Source organism: Podarcis melisellensis (genome assembly GCF_964234715.1).
Source record: "Podarcis melisellensis genome assembly, chromosome: Z".
In the NCBI taxonomy this organism is placed as follows: Eukaryota; Metazoa; Chordata; class Lepidosauria; order Squamata; family Lacertidae; genus Podarcis; species Podarcis melisellensis.
Window position 1 is genome coordinate 15,128,036 of NC_138547.1, and position 22,623 is coordinate 15,150,658.

Here is a 22,623-nt window from a genome sequence, read left to right on the forward strand (position 1 = left end):
AATGGAGAGTGCTTAGAGACCTTGGCAATAACAAGTGAACAAATAAATTAATAATAATAAAGTTGCAGAACACATTGGTCTGGAGACCCCCCTACTTGCGAGATGCCTTAGAAACGAACTGCAACCCTAATACACCAAATGCAGGTTTTGCTCAGAGGCTAAGGGTTCACTGGGGTTTTATTTCCAGTCCTCTGCATTGCGTACGGGATTGCGCCCTTGGCCTCGGGAAGGGTGGCGAGGCCTTCTGTGGGACGACTCCACGTGCACCGGCTCCACTTCCACGAGCGAGGCCTCCCGGGTCAGCCTGTGGTGCTTCTCCTCCCCAAGCCAAAGGGAGATTCCTCAGAGGCTTCGCCGCCCCGTGCGGTTCCTTTAAGAGTTGGCCTACGTGGCAGTGCTTCTCGCAGCGAGTGCAGCCACTTCCTGTGCAGCCTCGTTGCAATAAGAGCAGCAGCAGCAAGCTGCCAGCAGCCACCACAGGAGGGGTTGTCGGGGGTGTGTTTGAGTGAGCGGCTAGTCCGGTCTCCCAGGCGCAGCACCCAACACATCCTGGAGCGAAACCCACTGCTCCCTTCGCCACTCCCGCAGCACTCATTTAGCCATGGGGCAGAACGATCTGATGAGCACCGCAGAGGATTTTGCAGACCAGGTGGGTGTGGATTCATTCCTCTTTCCTCGCCCCACTTTCTCTTGAAGCAGAGGAGGCCTTACTGCACACATGGGGTTTTGCAGATATTTCTTAGCGTCCAGTCCCTTTCCTTCACGCGTCTTCTTTGTATTATATAGGAGAGAAGAGGATTTGCGGAGTGGGGGTGTTGGTATTTTGTGCCTGCTGTGTGTGCGCGCGCTGGGGGTGGGGAGAATTGGTCGTTGAGGATGCAATCTCGTTCCTAACATCATAGGATCCACCTCAGAGGGAATCGGGATATCAGCCTTCCCCTCTCCCGAGTGCTTTGAACCCGCACAAATTTGAGGGGCGCGGCCCCATCTTTCAGTGATCTAATCTAAAATGACGGGGGAAGATTGCTTAATAGAGTGTTCGCTTGATTGGTTGGGATAAGTCTTACTTCCCCATCACAGACAGAATGAGAAACCAAAGCAATGTCAATAGGGCCAGGGTTTTATCACTCGCCTCCTCAACCTCCTAAACGTTTGCGTCTTGCGATAATTGGGGCTCAGGTCACCTGTGAATAGCCAGCCCTATCGAGTAGCTAATCAAGCAGATGACTAGTGTGAAATTCACCATTCCCCTTAAAGAGAACTCTGGATTATTATGGGACAGAAGACCACTTTCAGACATCATAGATTTTCCTCCCCACTGGCAATAATTTGCCTCTGAGATTAGAGGGATTCGCTTTAACGTTATGGGGTTGCACGTTAGCGAAATGAAGGCGTGTCTTGTGCGTTTCTTTGCTATATCTATCCTATCCTTGAGGGAGGTAAGAGATTTGGCAATTTCCAGAAAATGGTGAAGTAGATGTTGGAATAGAGCAGTGTTTCCCAAACTTTTTTGGGCAACGGCACACCTGTTTACTGAAAAAAAATCTCACGGCACACCACCATTAAAGCCCCGCCCCGTGACGTCAGCGCGCAGCGTCACGCCGGGAGGGACGCACGAAAGTGAAAGTTTTTTCCCTCCCCCTTGCCGGGGAACCTCCAAGCTTTGGGGGTGGGAGGAGGCAGCAGAGCGAGGGACTGAGGGACGGCGGCAACTGAGGCGGCGGCGGCTGTTGTGGTGGTGGCGGCGATAGCGGGCGGAGGAGGGGGCGGCGGCGGGGCTTGAGGAGCCGTCGCCGGGAGTTGCTGCTGCTGTTGTTGCTGCTGCTGCCCGGACATGCCGGCCTCCTCCTCCTCCGCTGTCTCGCGCTCCTCCCTTTTGCACGCGCTGCCCCGCCGCTCGGCACCACCACCGCGGAGCCGCCCCCGGCTCGACGCGGATCCTCGCCGCCGCCGCCTCTCACCGCCCGACTCGCCCGCCTCCCTCCCACGGCACACCAGCCAATGTCTGACGGCACAGTAGTGTGCCGCGGAACACCGGTTGGGAAACACTGGAATAGAGTGTTTATTTAACGTGGTCTATAAATGGGGGGGGGGAGAGAAAGGGAAAGAAAATGTGAAAATAATGGAAGTTTCTCTACCCATGAGCTTCTGGAATCTGGGAGTGCTATGGTGTCTAACCACCACCAGTATAATCTCTCTTTCCCTCTGTCGAATGTGTGAGTCATTTAATGTACCATACCTTTGGAGTGGGGGCACAAAAAACTACCCCTCATACTTTATTTTAATTTACTTTAATTTAATTTAATTTAAAACACTTTCCACATTTGGAGATATGGAGATTTCCAAAGTAATGTAAAGTCAGAAAAGGGGGTTTTCTCAGAGACCATGATCCTATCAAAATGCTGGACAAAGCATGAGGAAATTGGTCGGTGTATTGGTAATATGCTGATCATTTGTGTTTTATATTTACATTTACCTATTATATTTGAGTAGTATTCAAGTTTACAAAAACCCCAAGTCTTTTCTTACTTTTATTTATTTATTTTTACTGATTTCTGTACTGGAGGCATCAGTACCTCTGTTTGGTACTCCAGATTAAATAGAGTGCTAACAGAAACCAATCTTATCCTGGTGTTGTTTATTAGTCAGAAGAGCGAAATCTTCACCTTTCTCTGGATCAAAAGCAGAGAGGCTAAAAACTTTCCTCCCTATCCCCTGTGTTCATGAATGAATGGAATTCAAGCTTCCTTTCCTTTCCTCAGATCATGTGACATCTGGTTCCTTACTGCCCTTGTGTATATTTATATTTAGCTTATGAGAAGGTAGAAAACTGCCCCAAACTATTCCCCTGGTTTCCTTTTTAAGAAGAAAATGACCAGGAGGTGTTGAAAGTTGTTTTAATTCTTTTGGTGTTAGGAGAAGAACAATTACCAAAGGCAGATGGTGACACATTCTGTTGTTCAGGTGTGTGGAAGGTAAAAGACACTTCTCTGCTTCCTACCTTTTGGACAAAGGAAAAGACAATCCGGTATTATCTCATAAGCCAGTGTCAACTGTTCCTGTCCTGGTACAGGTTTATCTAACCACAGTCTGGCACTGTGATGGAAAACATGTGTGAGACAGGCAAAAGCTTAAGCTGTTTGATGTGTCTGGTGCCTCTTAAGTGAACCAGCAAGTGATGTTGGGGTGGGTGTGTTGCCTTTACAAAAAAGGTACATACATCCTGTGGTACTCCAGGGTATTTCCCTCTTCTTAAATATAAAGCACTATAGAAATGAAACAAATAATAACAATTATTCTTTTCATTTCTATACTGCTTTATATTTAAGAAAATAAATAAATCTCAAAGCAGTTTACATCCTACGTTATTATCTGCTTTCTTTGGTTTGGAGAAAGGATAATATCCCTTAGTAAAAATATCCCTTGGTAACAAATACATTTAACTGCATGACCTTAATTTACCCTGGGTAAAAAAAAGAAAAAGCCATCTGAGACGGCGCGCATGGTAACAGTGACTTCTGTCACTTCTGCAGTAAGAGTTTTTATAATTTGATGATCGAGGGCCCTGGAGCTTAGCAGCTTGACTGAACTTCTACACTACCCCAGCAGACAAAGTATGGGATTCTGTTGTGGTGCAACAGTTAGACTGCCATACTAGGATCCAGGAGTCAAGGGGTCCGATCCTCACTCAGCTACAAAGTGCACTGGGTGACCTTGGGCCAGTCACTTACTCTCAAGCTAACCTACCTCACAGGGTTGTTGTGAGGATAAAATGGAGAGGGGGAGAACAGTGTACACAACCGTGAGCGCCTTGGGAGAAAAAGTGGGACAAATAACTAGACGTAGCATAGTGGCTGAGATGGAGCATAGGAACGCAGAAAGCTGCTTTATACTGAGTCAGACCCTCATCTAGCTCAGAATAGTCTATACCAGCGGTTCTCAACCTGTGGGTCCCCAGATGATGTTGGAGTACAACTCCCATCATCCCTAAGCTCTGGCCTTGCTAGCTAGGGGTGATGGGAGTTGTAGTTCAGTAACATCTGGGGACCTACAGGTTGAGAAAGGCTGGTCTATACTGACTGGCAGCAGCTCTCCAGGGTTTCAGGCAGGGAATCTCCCAACCCTACCTGGAGATACCTGGGATTGTGTCTGTGACCTTCTGGGTGCAAAGCAGATGTCAGAATAATAGAATTATGGAGTTGGGAGGGACCCTGAGGGTCTTCTAGTCCAACCCCGTGCACTGCAGGTATGTTCTGCCACTGATCTATGAACCTTGATTCAGGAAGGCCCTGGCTCACCTTGAAGTTACGAAGTGTCAGATAATAGAAAGTACTACTTCATGCAGCGCGTAGTTGAACTATAGAACTCGTTCCCATAGGAGGCAGTGAGGGCCACAAACTTGGATGGTTTTAAAAGAGGATTGGACGTAAATGAACACTATCAATGGCTACTGGCCAGGATGGCTGTGCCCTGCCTCTGTGGTTTGAGGCGGTAATGCTTCTAAATACAAGTTGCTGTAAACCTCTGGAAGGAAGAGTGCTCTTGTGCTCGAAGCCTCCTTTCCGATTTCCATCAGGCCATAGTTAGCTGCTGTGAGAACACGATGCTGGGTGAGGTAGGCCATTGACCTGATTCAGCAAGCTTTTCTTATGATCTTATGCAGGGTTCAGCAAACTTTTTCAGCAGGGGGCCGGTCTACTGTCCCTCAGACCATGTGGGAGGCCGGACTATATTTGGAAAAAATATATGAACAAATTCCTATGCCCCACAAATGACCCAGAGATGCATTTTAAATGAAAGGACACATTCTACTCGTGTAAAAACACGCTGATTCCCGGACCGTCCGTGGGCCAGATTTAGAAGGTGATTGGGCCGGATCCGGCCCCTGGGCCTTAGTTTGCCTACCCATGATTTTATGTCTTTAGGCAAGCATATAAAAATGCTGAGTTAGCAGTAATAATGATCCCATTTTTCTCAGCCCCCCCAATTCCCACACAGCTTCATTCTCCTTTAGCTAGCCCAGACAATTGCAGGGTCTTTCAGATGCTGCTAGACTACAACTCCCATCATCTCTGACTTCTGACTGAACTGGCTGGGGCTGTTGGGATTTGGAATCCAACAACATCTGGACTCTAGGGGGCACCACAATGGCTACATCCCTTTTTAAACCTTCAACAGCCCAGTTTTGTTCTATCCCTAAGCTTTGATTCATGATAAATTCCCTGCACATGAGTTGCATCCTCCTAGCTTTGCTCAACAATTCTGCACCCGTCCTCACCCCTGACAGCTCCCCATCTGCTCACATTTATTCTTTATCTCAACTCCTTGCCTCTTCACCTTGTTTATGCTCCAGGTGCCAATAATCTTTTTGTATACTGCTACTCTGCAAAGTGCTGTTCACGTTAGTAATGATACATATTTTAAAAAACAGTCAGCATTCTTGCCTAGAAACCATTGTTCTATCTAGCTCAGAATTTCCTTCACTGGCTGGCAGCAGCTCTCCAGGGTTTCAGGCAGGAGACATTCCTAGCCCTGTCTGGGGATGCAGGGAAGTGAACCATTGTGCTTGCATTGTGCTTGCAAAGCAGATGCTTTACCTTCTAGCCATGCCCCTTGCCAATAAAAACCCCAACTTTTGTCCTTTGAACAGAGGTGCCTAGGTGAAACAATATTTTTTAAAGCATTATCTAGGACCATAGGAAGCTGCCTTTATGGCAGGGCAGATCTTTGGTCCACCTAGCTTAGTATTATCTACACTGACTAGCAAAGGATTTTCAGGGTTTCAGACAGAGCTCTCCCTGTTGAATGGTCTCTTTAAATTTGAAGGTTCATTATTGTTCCACAAGATGTGTATTTCTTTAAAAGCCAGAGCAAATAACATGACCTTGTTTTACAGCTGTGAACAGTATAGCAGGTGCTGTTAAGTTGTGGTAATTAAGTTGTTGGGTAAAGAGCAGCACGTAGCTCTCTCAGTACCCTGGTGGATGGGGTGTATTGATATATTGTAATTTAGTGTAAAAGGAGTTTTTGTTATTAAAACCTAGCAAAAGTTATTTTGCATTTCTTGAATGTGTGGTCTTCCCAGCATGCTTTCTGCAGTGTGACTAATCTGCAAGTAGCCAACTCTCCCAGCCTTACCTGGGGGTGCCTGGGACTGAACCTTGGACCTTCTGCTTGGAAAGCAGATGCTCTACCTGAGTTGTGTCTCTTTTATGCTACTGGCAGGCCCATCAGCTGATAGAAAAAGTCAAGATTTTTGTTATCCAAAAATATGCAGGGCGACAACAGATGTTTTGGATCTGCATCTTCTGCCCAGTTTTACAGGACTGCATTCTCAGATGCTTCTCTCCATTAAAAAGAGGAAGCTGTGCATTTATATGTATATTTGCATGTTTATTTCTATGAGTTTGTTTACACTAGTTGCGAAATGAGGTTTCTTAAACACACATTCTGAAAGCCCAGTTGTCCAGGAGAAGATCTTTCTTGCCCTTCCCAAAATGACTTCCACTAAAAATAACTTTTATTCGCACTGATTTTTTTGTTTTTTAAATACTCGCACATCTTCTTAGCCACGTACTCTGTTGGTCTAATTTTCAAATGGTGAGTTGGCAGAGCTCTGAAATAAGGATGTGTCTGTCTTAGTTCAAATACGAATGAGGCTTCTTACTTGGTCTTCAACAGTCTGCTCTTCCCATCTTGTGGGGACAAATTGAGGTATGGCAGGGCTGCTTTTGGGTGAGAAGACAGACCAGGTAGGTGGAAACCTTAGCTCTCCAGATGTTGCTGGACTACCACTCCCATGAGCCCCAACTAGCCTGGGCGGGAATGATGGGAGTTGTAGTTCAGCCATATTGGGAGGACCAAAAGTTCCCCACACCTAGGACTGACACAGGGAACAGAGTTCGCATTTCTGCCAGTGGAATTCTCATTGCCACATGGGCCCATAACCACAAGGGGTTCGCCCCCCCCATGGGTCTCTTTTTCCTAACTCCAGACTCCTTTCCTAAATTGTTGGCTTTCATTTCAAAAGAAAAAGATGCTTTTAATGTTCTTCATTTTGAGGATTTTTTTTAAAGCACGGAGGCAGTATTTTTTGAATTGTTTAGTAAAATGCAAATCTGTTCCTGCCTTCAGTTGATCTAGCCAATGAGTGCAAAACTGGCAAAATTATCTGGTGTGTGTGAGGGCGTGTTTGGATCCTCTTGAAATTGCAAGGTGGATATTCATTTTTTAAATATACGCAAACCATAACCTCTAGGAGCAACTGATGGACTTCTGCCATAGTTGCAAAAGGCAGCCTCAAGTGTTTTGCAAGTACAGTACTTTGCAATTTAATTGCAAAGCAGCTGTTGAGGTTTTTGCAGCTAAATTGATTTCTCTGCCAACTTCTCCAGATAATTTCCTCTTCATGTCCCTTACCCCAGCAGACGGGCCAATTACCACCTATGCAACTACAAAGCAAAACCATTCAACTTTGGGGGAGTGCAGCAATGTACCGCAGGTTATATGTCTGTATGTGGGGAGAGATATTTGCACAGTTGGCGTTTGTGTAACAAGCAACTCCTGAAAACATCTAATCTGGGATTTAATTGAAGATTCTTTAGATAAGGAAGGGGAGGAATGGAAAATTCAACTCTACAAGCTATCATTTTTGGATTGGCTGGCAGTTCTGCTCTAATTTGTGTGATGCCAGCATGGTTGTGATAAACTAAAACACCCTGAAGGGGAAACATGTTGCTACAATTGCACCGGTAGGATTGTGATATGGGATTCTCTAATTTATGCTGGCTGTGGTTGCTAGCCTTTTGTGGTTGCCACCAAAACTTGAGAGACCACATTATCCCATATATACACAGTAGGTCCCTGCAGTGTACAGGAGAGCAAAGTCAAGTTCCAAAGACCTCAGAAGCCTACTTCATAGTAATTCGCAGCAGATCTTTCAGTATGGATGTGTGGAACAGCATTCCCATCAAGACAACAACAGGTGCCCACTATCTGCACTTTTCTGGAAACAATGGAAACTTCTTGTTGTTCTGATAGGCTTTTCCAGCTTAATGGATAGGTTCTGTAATGTGTGTCTAAAGGTAAAGGCACCCCTGACCGTTAGGTCCAGTCACGGACGACTCTGGGCTTGCGGCGCTCATCTCGCTTTATAGGCCGAGGGAGCTGGTGTACAGCTTCCGGGTCATGTGGCCAGCATGACTAAGTCGCTTCTGGCAAACCAGAAAGGGCACGGAAATGCCGTTTACCTTCCCGCTGGAGGGATTGCTATTTATCTACTTGCACTTGATGTGCTTTCAAACTGCTAGGTTGGCAGGAGCAGGGACTGCGCAACGGGAGCTCACCCTGTCGCGGGGATTCGAACCGCCAACCTTCTGATCGGCAAGGCCTAGACTCTGTGGTTTAGACCACAGCGCCACCGGGTGTCTACTTCATATTATTTTTAAATTTATCTGTTGTTATTTTATGTGGTCCTTAAAACTGTTTTTCGCTGTGTTTATTGCACTGTGTACATTGCCTTGAGGCAATGTAGATAGCGAGATGATCACTAGCTAGATAGATAGCTGTAGCTCAGTAATACAGCACCTGCTTTTGATGCAGAAGGTTCCAAGTTCAACCCCTGGCATTTCCATATAGGGTTAGGAGAGACCCCTACCTAAAACCCTGGAGAGCTGCTGCCAGTCAGTATAGACAGTACAGTGGTGCCCCGCAAGACGAACGCCTCGTAAAACGAAAAACTCGCAAGACGAAAGAGTTTTTCGTTTTTGAGTCGTTCCGCAAGACGAATTTCTCTATGGGCTTGCTTCGCAAGAAGAAAGCCCATAGGGAAATCTCCGGGGACCTCTTTTAAATGCTGGTGGTGGGGAGCAAAGCCTTTCGCTCCCCTCCGGCCTTCAGAAGAGGTCCAGGAAGGCCGGCGGGGGCCGAAAGGCTTTGCTCCCCACCGCCAGCATTTTAAAAGCAGTCCGGGATAGCAGGGAAGCGCTTCCTGCTATCCCGGACGGCTTTTGAAGGCAGCCGGGGGGAGCAAAGACTTTTGCCCCCCGCCGGCCTTCAGAAGAGGTCGGGGGACAGACTGTCCCCGGACCTGGTCTGAAGGCGGTTTCCCTAGGAACGCATTGATTGATTTTCAATGCATTCCTATGGGAACCCGTGCTTCGCAAGACGAAAAACTCGCAAGACGTAAAGACTTGCGGAAACGAATTAATTTCGTCTTGCGAGGCACCACTGTACTGCGCTAGAGAGATGAACAGTCTCACTCATCATAAGATGGTGACCTTTGCTACTAGCAATTGCCCTTTCTCTTCCCCAACAAGCCTCATTTCCAGAGCCCAGCCTTGAAGAAAACTAGACCCAGTAGAAAATCTGAATTGAATACAGCCAGGTGCTCTGTAATTGTTGTTTATTTTACCCTCTTTTCCATTACAAGGCTTGGCAGGCCATCCATGTAACCTCATTAGCAGCCAAGCTGTCTGCATAAAAGTCCTTCCCACTAATGGTTTAGCTTGAGAGAGAATAAGCTGCTGGTTTCCTCTCCAACATCTTTATATTCTTACCCTAGGTACTCTGTTCACAAGCTCAGTAGATCCATTAGTATAGAAACTACAGGAGAAAAACATGCTGCTTTTTATTATGTACAGTATGGGATAATCTACCCACTCTCAGGATTTTCCAAAACAAAACCATCCGCTTCACACACCTGTAGGAAGCTCTATAACTCTTCTATTTGGGTTATTTCTTTAGATCAGATAATCTCTATACCATTTTCTGACATTTAACCAGTTGCAACTATGTGAGCGTGAGGCAGGGGGAGGAGCTACAGCAGGGGTCAGCAAACTTTTTCAGCAGGGGGCCAGTCCACTGTCCCTCAGACCTTGTGGGGGGCCGGACTATATTTTTTGGGGAGGGGGAGAACGAATTCCTATGCCCCCCAAAAAATATTCTTTAAAAAAAAGAATTCCTATGCCCCACAAATAACCAGAGATGCATTTTAAATAAAAGGACACATTCTATTCATGTAAAAACACGCTGATTCCTGGACCATCCGTGGGCCGGATTGAGAAGGTGATTGGGCCAGATCCGGCCCTCAGGCCTTAGTTTGCCAACCCATGAGCTGCAGGTTTTAAGCAACTGAGAAACAAGAAAGCCAAAAGCAACTACTATGTAAATCAAGGAACATGCAGGCCTCCATATGCTGTTGGACTACAGCTCTCCTCAGCCAGGATAATGGGAGCTGTAGTCCAACAATGTCCAGAGGGCCACAGGTTTCTCAATCCCTGATGTAAATGATCAGCATTAACAAGTGTGATCTGAAATCAGTAATTGCATGTCTCACTGTGTCTTCCTCCAGAGGTCTAGAACCATGTTGTAAATATTGAATTTAAGATGTTTAGGGTTTCAGGACAGTTTGCCAAACCTCTGTCCCAGTTTCAAATTTTGTTTATTTGCATCTAGTCACATCTAATCACCATCACAAGTGCAAGGGTTCAAAAAAACAAGGGAAAATATGTATCCACATAGTAACATGAGTTAACAAATAATTTCTTCATGAAAGGTGCCAGATTTCTTGTAAAATTCTTATCAGGGGAGGAATTGTGAAACTATGAAAAAGGCTATTCAATTTGAGTAAATATGTTCCATGCTTTTCTCCTTGTTTCTTCTTCCAGATTTCCTCGGTTAGTTCCACCCAAAAGTACAATTCTCTGTGTTAGTCATGTATGGTCTGTGAGCATGCCTGAATTTTTACTTACTGCTTTTGCATCTTGCTCTCTCTGTGTGGATAAGCAATCTCAGCACTTGCATTTTAATCTGGAGAGCTGCATAAATTCCTGCCTTGTTGCATGGTGGATATCAGGAGTTGGGGACGTCTGGTGATCACAGAATCGTAGAGATGGAAGGGGTTCCCAAGGGTCATCTAATCCAGTGTTTACCAACCTTGGGCCTCCAGCTGTTTTGGACTACAATTCCCATCATCCCTTGCCACTGGTCTTGCTAGTCAGGGATGATGGGAGTTGTAGTTCAAAAACAGCTGGAGGCCCAAGGTTGGGAAACACTGATCTAATCCAACCCCCTGCAATGCAGGAAACTCAGCTAAGGCATCCATGACAGATGGCCATCCAAACTCTGCTTAAAAACTTCCAAGGAAGGAGAGAGTCCACAACTGCCTGAGGGATTCTGTTCCACTATTGAACTGCTCTTACTGTCAAATCTCCTTTCTTGTAACATGAAGCCATTGGTTCAAGTCCTACCCTCCAGAGCAGAAGAAAACAAGCTTGCTTCATCTTCCATGTCTCGGCCTCCTTTTCCCCAGGCTAAACATACCTAGCTCCTTCAACCGTTCCTCATAAGGTTTGGTTTCTAGATCCTTAATCATCTTGGTCGCTCTCCTCTGCACACATTCCTGCTTGTCAATATCCTTCTTGTCGTGGCGCCTAGAATTGGACACAGTATTCCAGGCACAATAGAGTGGTACTATTATTTCTGTTGATGCAGCCTAGAATAGCATTAGCTTTTTTTGCTGCTACATCACACTGTTGACTCATGTTAAGCTTGTGGTCTACTAAGACCCCTAGATCTTTTTCACATGTACTGCTGGTAAGCCAGGGGTCTTACATTTGTGCTGCTGGTTATTCATGCCCAAGTTTAGAATCTTGCAATTGTCCCTATTGAATTTCATTTTCTTAGCTTGGGCCCAGTTTTCCAATCTGTTAAGGTCATTTTGAATCCCAATTCTGTCCTCTTTGGCATTAGCTATCCCTCCCAATTTGGTGTCGTCTGCAAACCTGATGATCACCCCCTCAATTCCTTCATCTAAGTAATTTATAACAACGTTGAACAGAATCCTGCGGCACCCCACTTGTAACTTTTTTCCTGGATGACAAAGAACCATTAATGCACAGCTTTCCAAATTGTGTGTCATGACACATTAGTGTGTCGGCTGTAGTGTTTAGGTGTGTCACATAAACGCTTCCCACGCTGCTCCTGGGGCTAGTTTCCCTGATCCACCAAGTTTTTTAACTCCATCAGAAAAAGAAATGAGATTAGTCTGGCATGACTTGTTTTTGAGAAACCTGTGTTGGGTCTTAGTATTCACAACATCCTTTTCTAAGTGCTCACAGACCAACTATTGAGTAATCTGTTCAAGAACCTTTCCTGGTATCAATGTCAAGCTCACCAGTCGGTAGATACCTGAATCTTAGCTTCTTCTTCCCTTTTCGGAAGACGGGGACAACATTTGTCCACCTCCAGTCTGCTGGGACCTCACATGCTTTCTAAGAGATCATAGGCAGAGGTTCTGGGATTACACCGCAAGCTCCTTTAGTACCCTTGGGTGCAGCTTATCAGGCCCTGGAGGTTTGAAATCAACTAGCTAGGTATTCCCTTACCATCTCTTCCTAACTTGGTCTGCAGCTCCCTCCTTACATCATTAATCTGTTATTGCTTTCCTTTTGTGCAAAGACAGAGGCAAAGTAGTTGTTGAACAGTTCCACCTTCTCTCTGTCACCCAATAGCATTTTTCTGTCTTCTCCCCATAGAGGACCTACCACTCGCTTGTTGTTCCTCTTACTTCAAACACAGGTGAAGAAACATGTCCATCTTAAATCTCAGTTCATCTGTAAGCTCCTTATGCAGCAACTCTGGTTTGTTTAGATAAAAGGTAAAGGTAAAGGTACCCCTGCCCGTACGGGCCAGTCTTGACAGACTCTGGGGTTGTGCGCCCATCTCACTTAAGAGGCCAGGGGCCAGCGCTGTCCAGAGACACTTCCGGGTCACGTGGCCAGCGTGACATCGCTGCTCTGGCGAGCCAGAGCCGCACACGGAAACGCCGTTTACCTTCCCGCTGGTAAGCGGTCCCTATTTATCTACTTGCACCTGGAGGTGCTTTCGAACTGCTAGGTTGGCAGGCGCTGGGACCGAGCAGCGGGAGCGCACCCCGCCGCAGGGATTCGAACTGCCGACCTTTCGATCGGCAAGTCCTAGGCGCTGAGGCTTTAACCCACAGCGCCACCTGCGTCCCAATACCTCCCACTTTTCTTTCTTGTCTGCATTTGGTCCTTCAGTATTTTGCTCTTAAGAAGCTCCCATCCATCTTGGGCTCCCTTCTTGTCAGATGTTTCTGACCATGGGATTTCACCCAGTAGCCCTTTAAGCTTTTTGAAATTGGCAAGTCCAGTGTGCCTCTCCGAACTACGCTCACCTTTTGCTTGCCTCTGTATCATGAACCTAGGAGGAGAGGACATGATCACTTCCTCCCAAGTTTCCAAGTACTTCCACTTTGTCAGTCAGTTCCTCCTTGTTGGTAAGGACCAGGCCTGCAAACAATCAAGCCTCCAAACAGCTCGGACAAACTACCAGCTTTAATCCAAAAGAAACAAGCTGATTCTCTTCAGTCTCCTCCACCAATCCTTGCAAACACCGCTGTTTACGAGTCCTGTTCACAAGCTCCCGGTTGTGAGCTCCCAGAAGTTACTTGCCTGGCATTATTCACACTGTAGTTTTCATCTGCCCCAGCTTGCTGGTTGGTTGTCCCGTAACCATGCTCAACAAACAGCATGAAGACTTATTTTTATCTGCTTACTTCCTGTGAAGGGTGCATTTACCCAGTCATCAGAAACGAGTGTGGCAAGCCTTTCCTGGTATAAATAAATGTAGGAGTGTGTGTGTGTGCATGTATCGCTGCTTGAATCCAGAAAGCTAGCCTATTGGGGGAAATGCTAGGCTGAAGCTTTTATCCTGACTTGCTTTTTTTCTATGTGCCAGGAAGGGTGGGTTTTTTGGGGGGGGCGGGGAGCTGGAAAACCTCTTTTTTGTAACCATTTCTTAAATTGCTTTGTCCAATATAAAGAGAAACAAGTAAATGTACAAAACCATAACAAGATAAAACAAATCCAAAAAAGATAACGAAACAATGTACAGTGGTACCTCGGCTTAAGTACTTAATTCGTTCCGGAGGTCTGTTCTTAACCTGAAACTGTTCTTAACCTGAGGTACCACTTTAGCTAATGGGGCCTCCTGCTGCTGCCACCACGTGATTTCTGTTCTCACCCCGAAGCAAAGTTCTTAACCCGAGGTACTATTTCTGGGTTAGTGGAATCTGTAACCTGAAGCGTCTGTAACCCGAGGTACCACTGTAATAGGGTTTCTGGCACCCTGCTTACATTAATAAAAGGGCAGCTAAAGAATACTATAGAACAGGAATGAGGAGAATCCTGTGGCCTGCCAGATTTTGCAGGAATTCCAATACCCATTAGTTCTGACCATTGACCCTACTGGCTGGGGCTTAGGTGAGGAGGGAGCCCAGCAATGTCTGGAGAGCCACAGTTTCTATACCCCTGCTATATAAAGTTGCCTGAATTGAGAGATCCTTCAAACTTGGGGTAAGAAGCTAAGCTGGCTCCCTGAACAGTTACAGACAAACCATTTTGCAGCACCATCTGAACATGGAGTGGCAAAAGTCTCCATAACTCTTGGTCTCAAGGTGCCCCAGGACAAAAGGACTCACACCAGGAAATTTTGGCTGTTCACAGAAATTTTGTGGTGGTAGGGAATCAAAGGCAAGGATTCACAGGTAAGTGGGCATAGGATTGCAATCTATATTATACATTCTGGGGAGAGAGCGGGCAGAGAATCCACTCTTTCTCTCCTAGTGCTAGAGCTCAAAGTCATCTAATTGAACTGATTGGTTTGGCAGTAGATCCAGGATGAGCAAAAGGAAGTACTTTACACTGTGTGTACATTTAAATTATGGAATACACTGAAGAGGGCCACTAGCTTAAAATTAGCTTTAAAAAAGAAATCATGGAGAATTTGGTCTGTTAAAAGCCTCTGGCTAAATAGGCTTATCTCTGAGCCTTTTGTCTCATAAATGGTCAGTACTGGAGTAAACGAGGCATCTTTGGAGCATCTAGGGCTGGCAATTGAGAACCAGTGTGTTATAATGGTTAAGAGCGCTGGATGAGTACCTGGGAGACGGGTTCAGATCCCCACTTGGCCATAAAGCTCACTGTGTGAGCTGTGGGCCATTCACTACCTCTCAGCCTTGGCTATCTCGCAGAGCTGTTATGAGGATTAAATTAGGAAATGATAGATGATACATAGATAGATAGATAGATAGATAGATAGATAGATAGATAAATGCATTATGAGAAACAAGGTGGTGGATTAGCAAATCCTTTAGTGTGACCTTTTGCTATAGCTCTGGGATTAAACTGCCTACAGCGGCCTTCACTAACCTGGTGCCATCTTGGTTGGTTTGTGTGTGTGTTTTGGAATACAACTCCCATCAGCTGCAGGCAGCATTGCTGATAGTTGGGCATGATAGAAGTTGTAGTCCCATAAAATCTGGGGAGTACCCAAGTTTTCAAAGGCTGGTTCATTGCAAGTCCCCCCTCCCCTCCAGTTTTGATTAGCCATGGTCTCTGTACAGTCACACAATTGGAGAAATTTTCAAGATAGATGCATTTGGCACGTGCCCCATTTCCACCCTTTATGTAACGTGCGTCAAGGGGCATGGCTCCTGCATCCCACTCAGTTTGCAGTTGCCTCAGAGGGAACTTGCTCTGGCTAGAATCTCCTGGTGGGTCAACCTTACCACCCAAGATACAAATTTGGTTTGATTACATTTAAGTGATGAGAAGGCATTCCCCAAGCCAAACACTTGGAAGTGCCCTTAAGGACATTAGGGAAAGCTGCTGGATAAGGTCAAAGGCCCATGTAGTCGAACATGTTGTTCTTACAGTGGCCAACCAGAGGCCCATTAAGGGAAGCCTGAAAGCAGAACCTGAATCTTTCCCACACACGATTCCCAGCAACAGGTATTGAGGCATGCTACCTCTTTGACACCAGAGGGAGAACACAGCTGGGCTTTGAGGGGAAAGCCATCCCTATCCAGGTAGGAAGCCAGGCAGTCCCTGCTTCCTGCCCATTCTTCTCACCTGTGTTTCTTTCTCCTGGCAGTTCTTGCGAGTGACAAAACAATACCTCCCGCATGTGGCTCGCCTCTGCTTGATCAGCACGTTCCTTGAAGATGGCATCCGCATGTGGTTCCAGTGGAGCGAGCAGAGGGACTACATTGATGCCACATGGAACTGTGGGTACTTCCTGGCCTCCATCTTTGTCTTCATTAACCTTTTTGGACAGCTAAGTAAGTGGAACAATATTGAGATCCATGTACGCTTGTTGTTAAATGGAGATTCTGGTTCCTGGAACAAGGGACCCATAAATTCTCTGCTTGGACTACAGCTGCCCAGTCTATAATAGTGGCATGTCCTCTACAAGATCACAACCCTTAAGAGCATTCACAGTCCCCTTCCCCACCCCACCCCTTTATGCCAGATGACAGGTTTTGAAGCTGCCCTCACTCCTCTTAAAACTAGGGGTGGGGAAGCGGATACATCCAGCAGGCCGAATCCTTATCACCCCTCCCCAAATTTGACAATTATGCCTAGTGGTGAGGTGCTTTGAAGCCCCATGAATCAGCTGATCTGCAGGGCTTCAAAGCACCATTTGGGGCTCTTGGTAAAGGACTGGCTGCAAAGAGCCCTGCACTGTGCTTTGAAGCCCCACTGATGAGCTGATCAGCAACACTTAAGGAGACCCTTCTGGTCAACCCAGCTTGTTTTTTTACCCAACTGCTGACAACACACCTGGTATCAAGTGATTGGAAGGTGGGCTCAGTTAAGCCCTTGGACTAGAGGTCCCCCCCCCTTTAGTGATAGCAGCCCCAGTCATCATTCAGTCAGACTGTGGGCAGCCTTTCCAGGTTCCTCCTATAAATACAGGTAGTGACCATTTTGAGGGGGGGGGGTTCCGTTCCTGGCACCTGCATGCATCGGCAGAGCATTCATAAGCACGCTGCACCCCATTACACCCCCACACCCGTTCTGGCCTCTTCTGGGTCCAAAAGGACTTGTACACCAGCAATCGTGCATCAATTATGCATGCTTAAATAGTTGCCACCTCTACAAGTCAACGATCCTTACATTCTCCTGCAGAGTCATTTTCATTCTTCACCCATTCTCTCCTCTCACCCCCCGGTGGCTTATAAAGCAGAAACAGCCACTCACGGGCCTCTCATTTTCCAATCCTGCAGCAGTACACCATGGCTTGATGCCCAGCAGCTCATGTAGGTGAGCTTTGGAGTATTTCCTCAGTTGTGAATTGCAGTGACAATTGCTTAATATACTCTTGGCTTAATATACTGTAGAAGAGCAGTGGGGAATCTCCACTCCGTGGACCTGATTTCAGCCAACCCGTGCCCAACAGCCCTGCACCTGACTGTATATGACAGCTGATCATCAGTGCATGCCAAGCCCTGGACCTTTGCCTATGCGCTTTGTTTTTGTCTCTCTTTTGGCTCCCATGTCTGTCAGCACTCGGTCCCCTGAGTTTGCTTTTAGTGGGAAAGGAAAACGGGTCAGCTGATGTCATGGCCATGTCACATGGTTGACAGGCAGGTGATCTGGTGGCTGCTGGACTTGTGCTTAAAAACAAGGCTGCCTTTAAAGAGATTGATGTTGCTAAAGTTTGAGGAATGAAGGCTATGGTTCAAGAGACAAGCCAGCAGAAAGCTTTGCAGGCGAGTCAAGGATTTAAAAGATAGGAGGGTCAACAGAACCTTAGCAAGGGGAACATGATTCACTAATGCTGTTGACTTGGCTATTTCTTCTCTTCCGCCTCCTTTCCTAGGTGGCTGCATCCTAGTGCTGAGTAGGAACTTTGTTCAGTATGCCTGCTTTGGATTATTTGGCATTATAGCACTCCAGGTAAGGAAATCAATCCCAACTCTTAATTGCACAACACTGAAAAATCGTGCCTATTCACACATGCGCCTCCTGGCTCTGAAGCTGGAGGTTCCATTGCCCCGCAAGCGCCCCTCCAGTAGCAAACTAGGGTGTCTGAGTGCTGACGGGCTTGAAGTCAAAACAAGAGGCGTGGTCGCATTAGCCCTGAGTTATGTAGAAGTGAAAAAACAACAACACGTCTTGTTTTCTCAAAGAAAACCACAATGGGGGGGAGGGGCAAACATAAATTTGAAAACAGTCCCGTGTCCAGCAGTGTAACGTTCAGTACTTCAGGTGGAATCTGCACGCTCCCCTTGAGCCCTGAGTTATGATGGCTATGTTCTGCCTCACAGCTAGAAGCAACACTGCAGTTGCTGTGGGAAGAATGCTCTTGTGCTTGGGTCCTGCTAGTGTGGCATCTGGGGGCCACTGTGAGAACAAGATGCTGAACTAAATGAGCTGTTGACATGATCCAACAGACTCATCTTAGCTGCTGCATAGTTCTTGGAAGTAAAATAAATTTAAAATGGGTACCCCCCCCCTCTTCTAAGTCATGCACTTGTTTGCAAAATATATTAGCAGTAAGGCTGTAAAGCATTTGTTTTTCTTTAGCAAAAAAGTGCTACTCCATTTTCACTCTCATACCCCTTGCTTGTCCAAAGAACCCATCTTATTTACACAGTGACATTAATGTGCATAGGTCTTTGCAGAGAAAGCGTAAGTGAACTTAACAGATCCTTGGTCCCAAGGAGTTTGTGTGCTAAATAGGGGACAGAAAAAGAGTGTGGGAGAGGGAAGGTAGAAGAAGCGATGAAAGTGAGCATCAGCAGATAGATGCCAAGCTTCTTTTCGGAGTATTTAGCTGCTTCAACCTCAAGATCAAAAGGAAAGGGTGGTTTTAAGCAAAGTGTTCAATCGTGTCTGGTTGTTTCCTCCTAGACAATTGCGTACAGCATTTTATGGGATCTGAAGTTTTTGATGAGGTATGTCTCATTCTCTTTTATCTCGTTTTACTAATTCTTGCTTATTTAATCTTAGTTTCATTTATCGTTCACTTCTAACCAGCCAGCATTGAGGAAAATGTTTATAGCGTCCCTTGTGCATTTTGCTTGTCAAGGTTGCTTTTGAATGTTTCTTAACGTTTTATGATCATCGCTATCATCCGTTACCTGCCTTTCGCTCTTAAGGCCTCAGTTTGGCAACAACAATCATATTGCAAGGTTAAAAACTGTTTACAACTTACAATCACAGAAATAAGGTGGATCCCAAAAGATATATACATCTCAGGTGTCAAAATGTAAGCCACTTTCACTCTTGGGACTTGTCACTCAAAAACTCCAGAGGCAACCAACATATAACCTTTAAGCATCTTAAGACTTGTAACAGCATATTTGATTGTGTCACTTTAATTTTTGTTGGTGCACAAGCCCTTTGTGAATCTTGTCACACCTGGTGTAGGTATTCAGGTGTGTGTGTTTTGGACTAACTGTATTTCGCCATCTACAGGAACCTTGCTCTGGGGGGTGGTCTGCTGCTGCTGCTGGCTGAATCACGGTCAGAGGGGAAGAGCATGTTCGCCGGAGTCCCCACCATGCGGGAAAGTTCCCCTAAGCAGTACATGCAGCTAGGCGGACGAGTTCTGCTAGTCCTCATGTTTATGACACTGCTGCATTTTGACGCTAGCTTCTTTTCGGTAAGTGGCCCAAACATTACAAATAATTTGTTTTTATTTAGGAGGAGAGGTATTTTTGTATGGGATTTGTCTCCTCCTCCAGCTCCTCCTATTTCCAGCACTGGTAGGTGCCTATTGATCCTGGTAGGGTGGAAAGCAGGGAGGCCAATGTCAGGCGGAGCCAGAGCAAGGGATGGGCAGGCAGAGTCAACCTCTCACCCTCCTTCCTAATGAGATGCTATTGTTATTTATTGTATGCATTGGCCATATTTTTTGCACTCAAAGCAAGTCATACAGTAAAAATAAAATAGCAAAGACATTAATATCAGATTTTAAAACAGCAATAGATAACTAAAAGAATGTATTTACAAGGAATGTGTCCTTCCACAGCATGTAAAGGATAAGCCCAACAAAGGCCACAGATAGGTTTAACTATCTTCCCAGTTAAAAACCATAAGCCTGGATAAACATGGCAGTGATAGAGCCAGGTCTGCTTCATGGGTGTGTGTGTGTTTGTGTTTGAGCATTTCACCACTGAAAATGTCTGTTGTCAAAGACCTGGGAGGCTAAGGAGGAGGAGGCTGACAGCCAGGGCTGCCTCCCCCTAGAATGGTGGCAAATCCTAAGGCCAGCAGGTGGGGCCTGGCTGAGGGGAGGCTGAGTTAGGTGGGGTAAGATGCTCTCTTCTCCCTTACACCAGCCTCTGCTGAATTCTACTTTTCTCTGTCCCATCTTCTCCCATAGATCCTCCAGAACATCGTGGGCACAGCCTTGATCATCCTTGTGGCTGTTGGGTTCAAGACAAAACTGGCCGCCTTGACCTTGGTCATCTGGCTCTTTGCCATCAACATCTACTTCAACGCCTTCTGGACCATCCCAGTCTACAAACCCATGCATGACTTCCTCAAGTACGACTTCTTCCAGACCATGTCCGTCATCGGAGGCCTCCTGCTGGTGGTGGCCCTTGGGCCTGGTGGCGTGTCTATGGATGAGAAGAAAAAAGAATGGTAGAAATAGGAGGGGCAGGGAAAACACATCATCTCGGTGTCTGGGGACTGACTTTTTCAACATGGGTTCCGTGGGGGAATAAAACCAAACTGCCAGCATCTTATGTATGTGCCCAACAATCCCTTCTTAAAGGGCACACTTTTTTTTTTAAGATTTCATGAAGGCACTGATAATCTGATAACTAGAGCATTCTTCATCAAGGAATGTATTTTTTTTTTTTGCCTCGAAACACTGTTCTGCTTTCTTTTGTAATCTCCAGAAATTGAAACATATAGAAGCTGGCTTGCCAAGCACCATGTGGGCACTGTATTTGCCGCCTTTAAGTTTCCTTAATGGTTTTCTAAGACACATTTTTTTTAAAACTGAAACGAAAACTACTGTGATCCGATATTCCTGTTTGTATACTTTTGGTGTCAAGGTGTTCCCCACGTCTTTTTTTTTTTTTGCGTTCTTGTTGTAATTAAAGAAGTCGCCTCCCAGATTGAGCCGTGACCATCTGAGCGATAGATCTAGCGCACCTTTTGTACAATGGGAAAGGGATTTTTCTTCTTTGAAACAAGCCAACCTACCACAGTATTACAACAGCTAGAGAGAGGACCATCTCTTGAAACAGAGGCAGGAGAAAATATGTGCAGCAGCTGGGTCCCTCCCAGCAAAAAGCTTATCCACTACTATGTTGTAGCAAAAAGAAGTGTGTGTGTGTGTGTGTGGTTGGTTGGGGACAGTGTGTTTGGGTTTCATGAACAATTCTTTCAGGCGGGGCAATCAGAACAAACTCCATTGGCAATTCAGATTTCTAAAATCCATCTTCACCTATAGCCATTCTTCTTACTTTGTTGGAGATTTGCATACATTATAAATTTTGGAGCAGTGCCCCATATTCTGTAGATTTATGCAGTTGCTATTTGGGGGCAGTAAAAATCTGACCCAAATGAGCCTGTGTACCCGAAGAACAACCTTGCTGTATTACACCAAAGACCCATCTGACAGACACTCAGAAGATGCCAGAAGAATGATGGAACCTGTGACACACTAGATACTGTTCTGCTACAGTTCACTGACCGCTGTCCATGCTTGGCAGGGGCAGATGTGAGTTAGGTGTCTATTAAGATATGGAGAACAGTAGGTTCCCTGTGGCTATATTATGTCACAAACAGGCAGGTAGCTGTTGGTATCTAGTATTCAGAGGTAAAATGCTTCTGTCTGTGAAGGTTCTCTCAAAGCAAATGGCAACAAATTGGAATCTAGACAGTTATCTAGTCGTATTTGCCTTATTTTGTGGCACTGATTTCCACCAAATTATTTATAGGTTTGGTGAAAAGCCTCCATTTTATGTAGCCCTCATCTATCCACAGCCGCCTTCATGGGTGAGACGAACCGTCTACGTTTAGGGTTTTTTGTTTTTGTTTACATTTTTTAGCCCTCTGAAGGGCTATGGCACTGCGAATGAAGATCCAGCTAGCTACTCTGTGCAAAAACCTCAAAATCCTTTGAAGAAAGGTCCTTGTCAAATTTTTCATCTTGCCCAGTAGATTTCTTCCATTCATCCACCAATAAATATATTTTGCAATACCCCAGAATTTGCACCTGGAATAATAATAATAAAGAGGTCAAATTCACTAGTAGTTATCCTGTGTAACCTAAGAGGATTCAAGCATTTTTAAAAGGCAGAAACTTAGCATTTGCCCATCTGTCTAAGGGGGAGCTATGGACACTTGTGTTCCAGAGGAAAGAATCTCTAATGCACCACCATTATTTTGGCTGGTTGTGGAAGATACAAAATGAAAAGTAAGGTAACCTCCTGGTTTAAATCTACAGAGTCTTCCTGCTTTCACCTTCACTTCTTCAGAAGGGGAGCTGCAAAGCCAGCCTGACTCTCACATATGATGAGCCTCCTTCTTCAGTCCAATGGCCCCCCATCTAGTCCAGCATCCTGTTCTCAGTGACCAACTGGAATCCATTTGGGGGTGGGAAATCTTAGTTGTACAAGTATAGAGATCTGTAGAGATCTAACTGATGAGGAACCTGTGGCCCTGGCTCTGGTCATTAAGACTACAACCTGACCATTGGCCATGCAGACTTAAGGTTACCAGATTTTTTTCAATGAAAACGGGGACACTTCAACTTCAATGGATTTTGTATGGGGACTGATTTGTAAAT

The 22,623-nt window shown here is 45.7% G+C and overlaps 1 protein-coding gene and 1 long non-coding RNA gene across 5 annotated transcripts; one reads left to right on the forward strand and one right to left on the reverse strand.

Annotated features, from left to right (window-relative positions):
* Positions 1-292: 292 nt before the first annotated feature.
* Positions 293-20,948, forward strand: SURF4 (surfeit 4). Of its 4 annotated transcripts, XM_081896823.1 has the most exons (7): positions 12,193-12,374; positions 14,430-14,569; positions 15,958-16,144; positions 17,689-17,765; positions 18,723-18,766; positions 19,290-19,476; positions 20,200-20,948. In XM_081896823.1, exons 3-7 carry the CDS (start codon positions 16,039-16,041, stop codon positions 20,464-20,466), a joined length of 681 nt encoding a protein of 226 aa, XP_081752949.1. In that variant the 5' UTR covers positions 12,193-12,374; positions 14,430-14,569; positions 15,958-16,038; the 3' UTR covers positions 20,467-20,948. The 4 variants fall into 4 exon arrangements, with proteins under 4 accessions (XP_081752947.1, XP_081752949.1, XP_081752950.1 ...); XM_081896821.1 differs by lacking the exons at positions 12,193-12,374; positions 14,430-14,569 and adding an exon at positions 293-649; XM_081896824.1 differs by lacking the exon at positions 14,430-14,569.
* On the reverse strand, positions 6,194-9,890 carry LOC309361728. The gene is made up of 3 exons (XR_014164608.1): positions 9,701-9,890; positions 6,560-6,616; positions 6,194-6,234 (listed from the first exon to the last, which is right to left on the reverse strand). It is a non-coding gene; the product is annotated as an uncharacterized lncRNA (long non-coding RNA).
* Positions 20,949-22,623: the final 1,675 nt, after the last annotated feature.

Excerpts from the sequence above, each read along its gene's own strand:
- SURF4 (XM_081896821.1), top strand. The coding sequence starts at position 602 with ATGGGGCAGAACGATCTGATGAGCACCGCAGAGGATTTTGCAGACCAG. Across the intron at positions 18,767-19,289 it reads GATCTGAAGTTTTTGATGAG|GAACCTTGCTCTGGGGGGTG; the intron begins GTATGTCTCATT and ends CGCCATCTACAG. Across the intron at positions 19,477-20,199 it reads TTGACGCTAGCTTCTTTTCG|ATCCTCCAGAACATCGTGGG; the intron begins GTAAGTGGCCCA and ends CTTCTCCCATAG.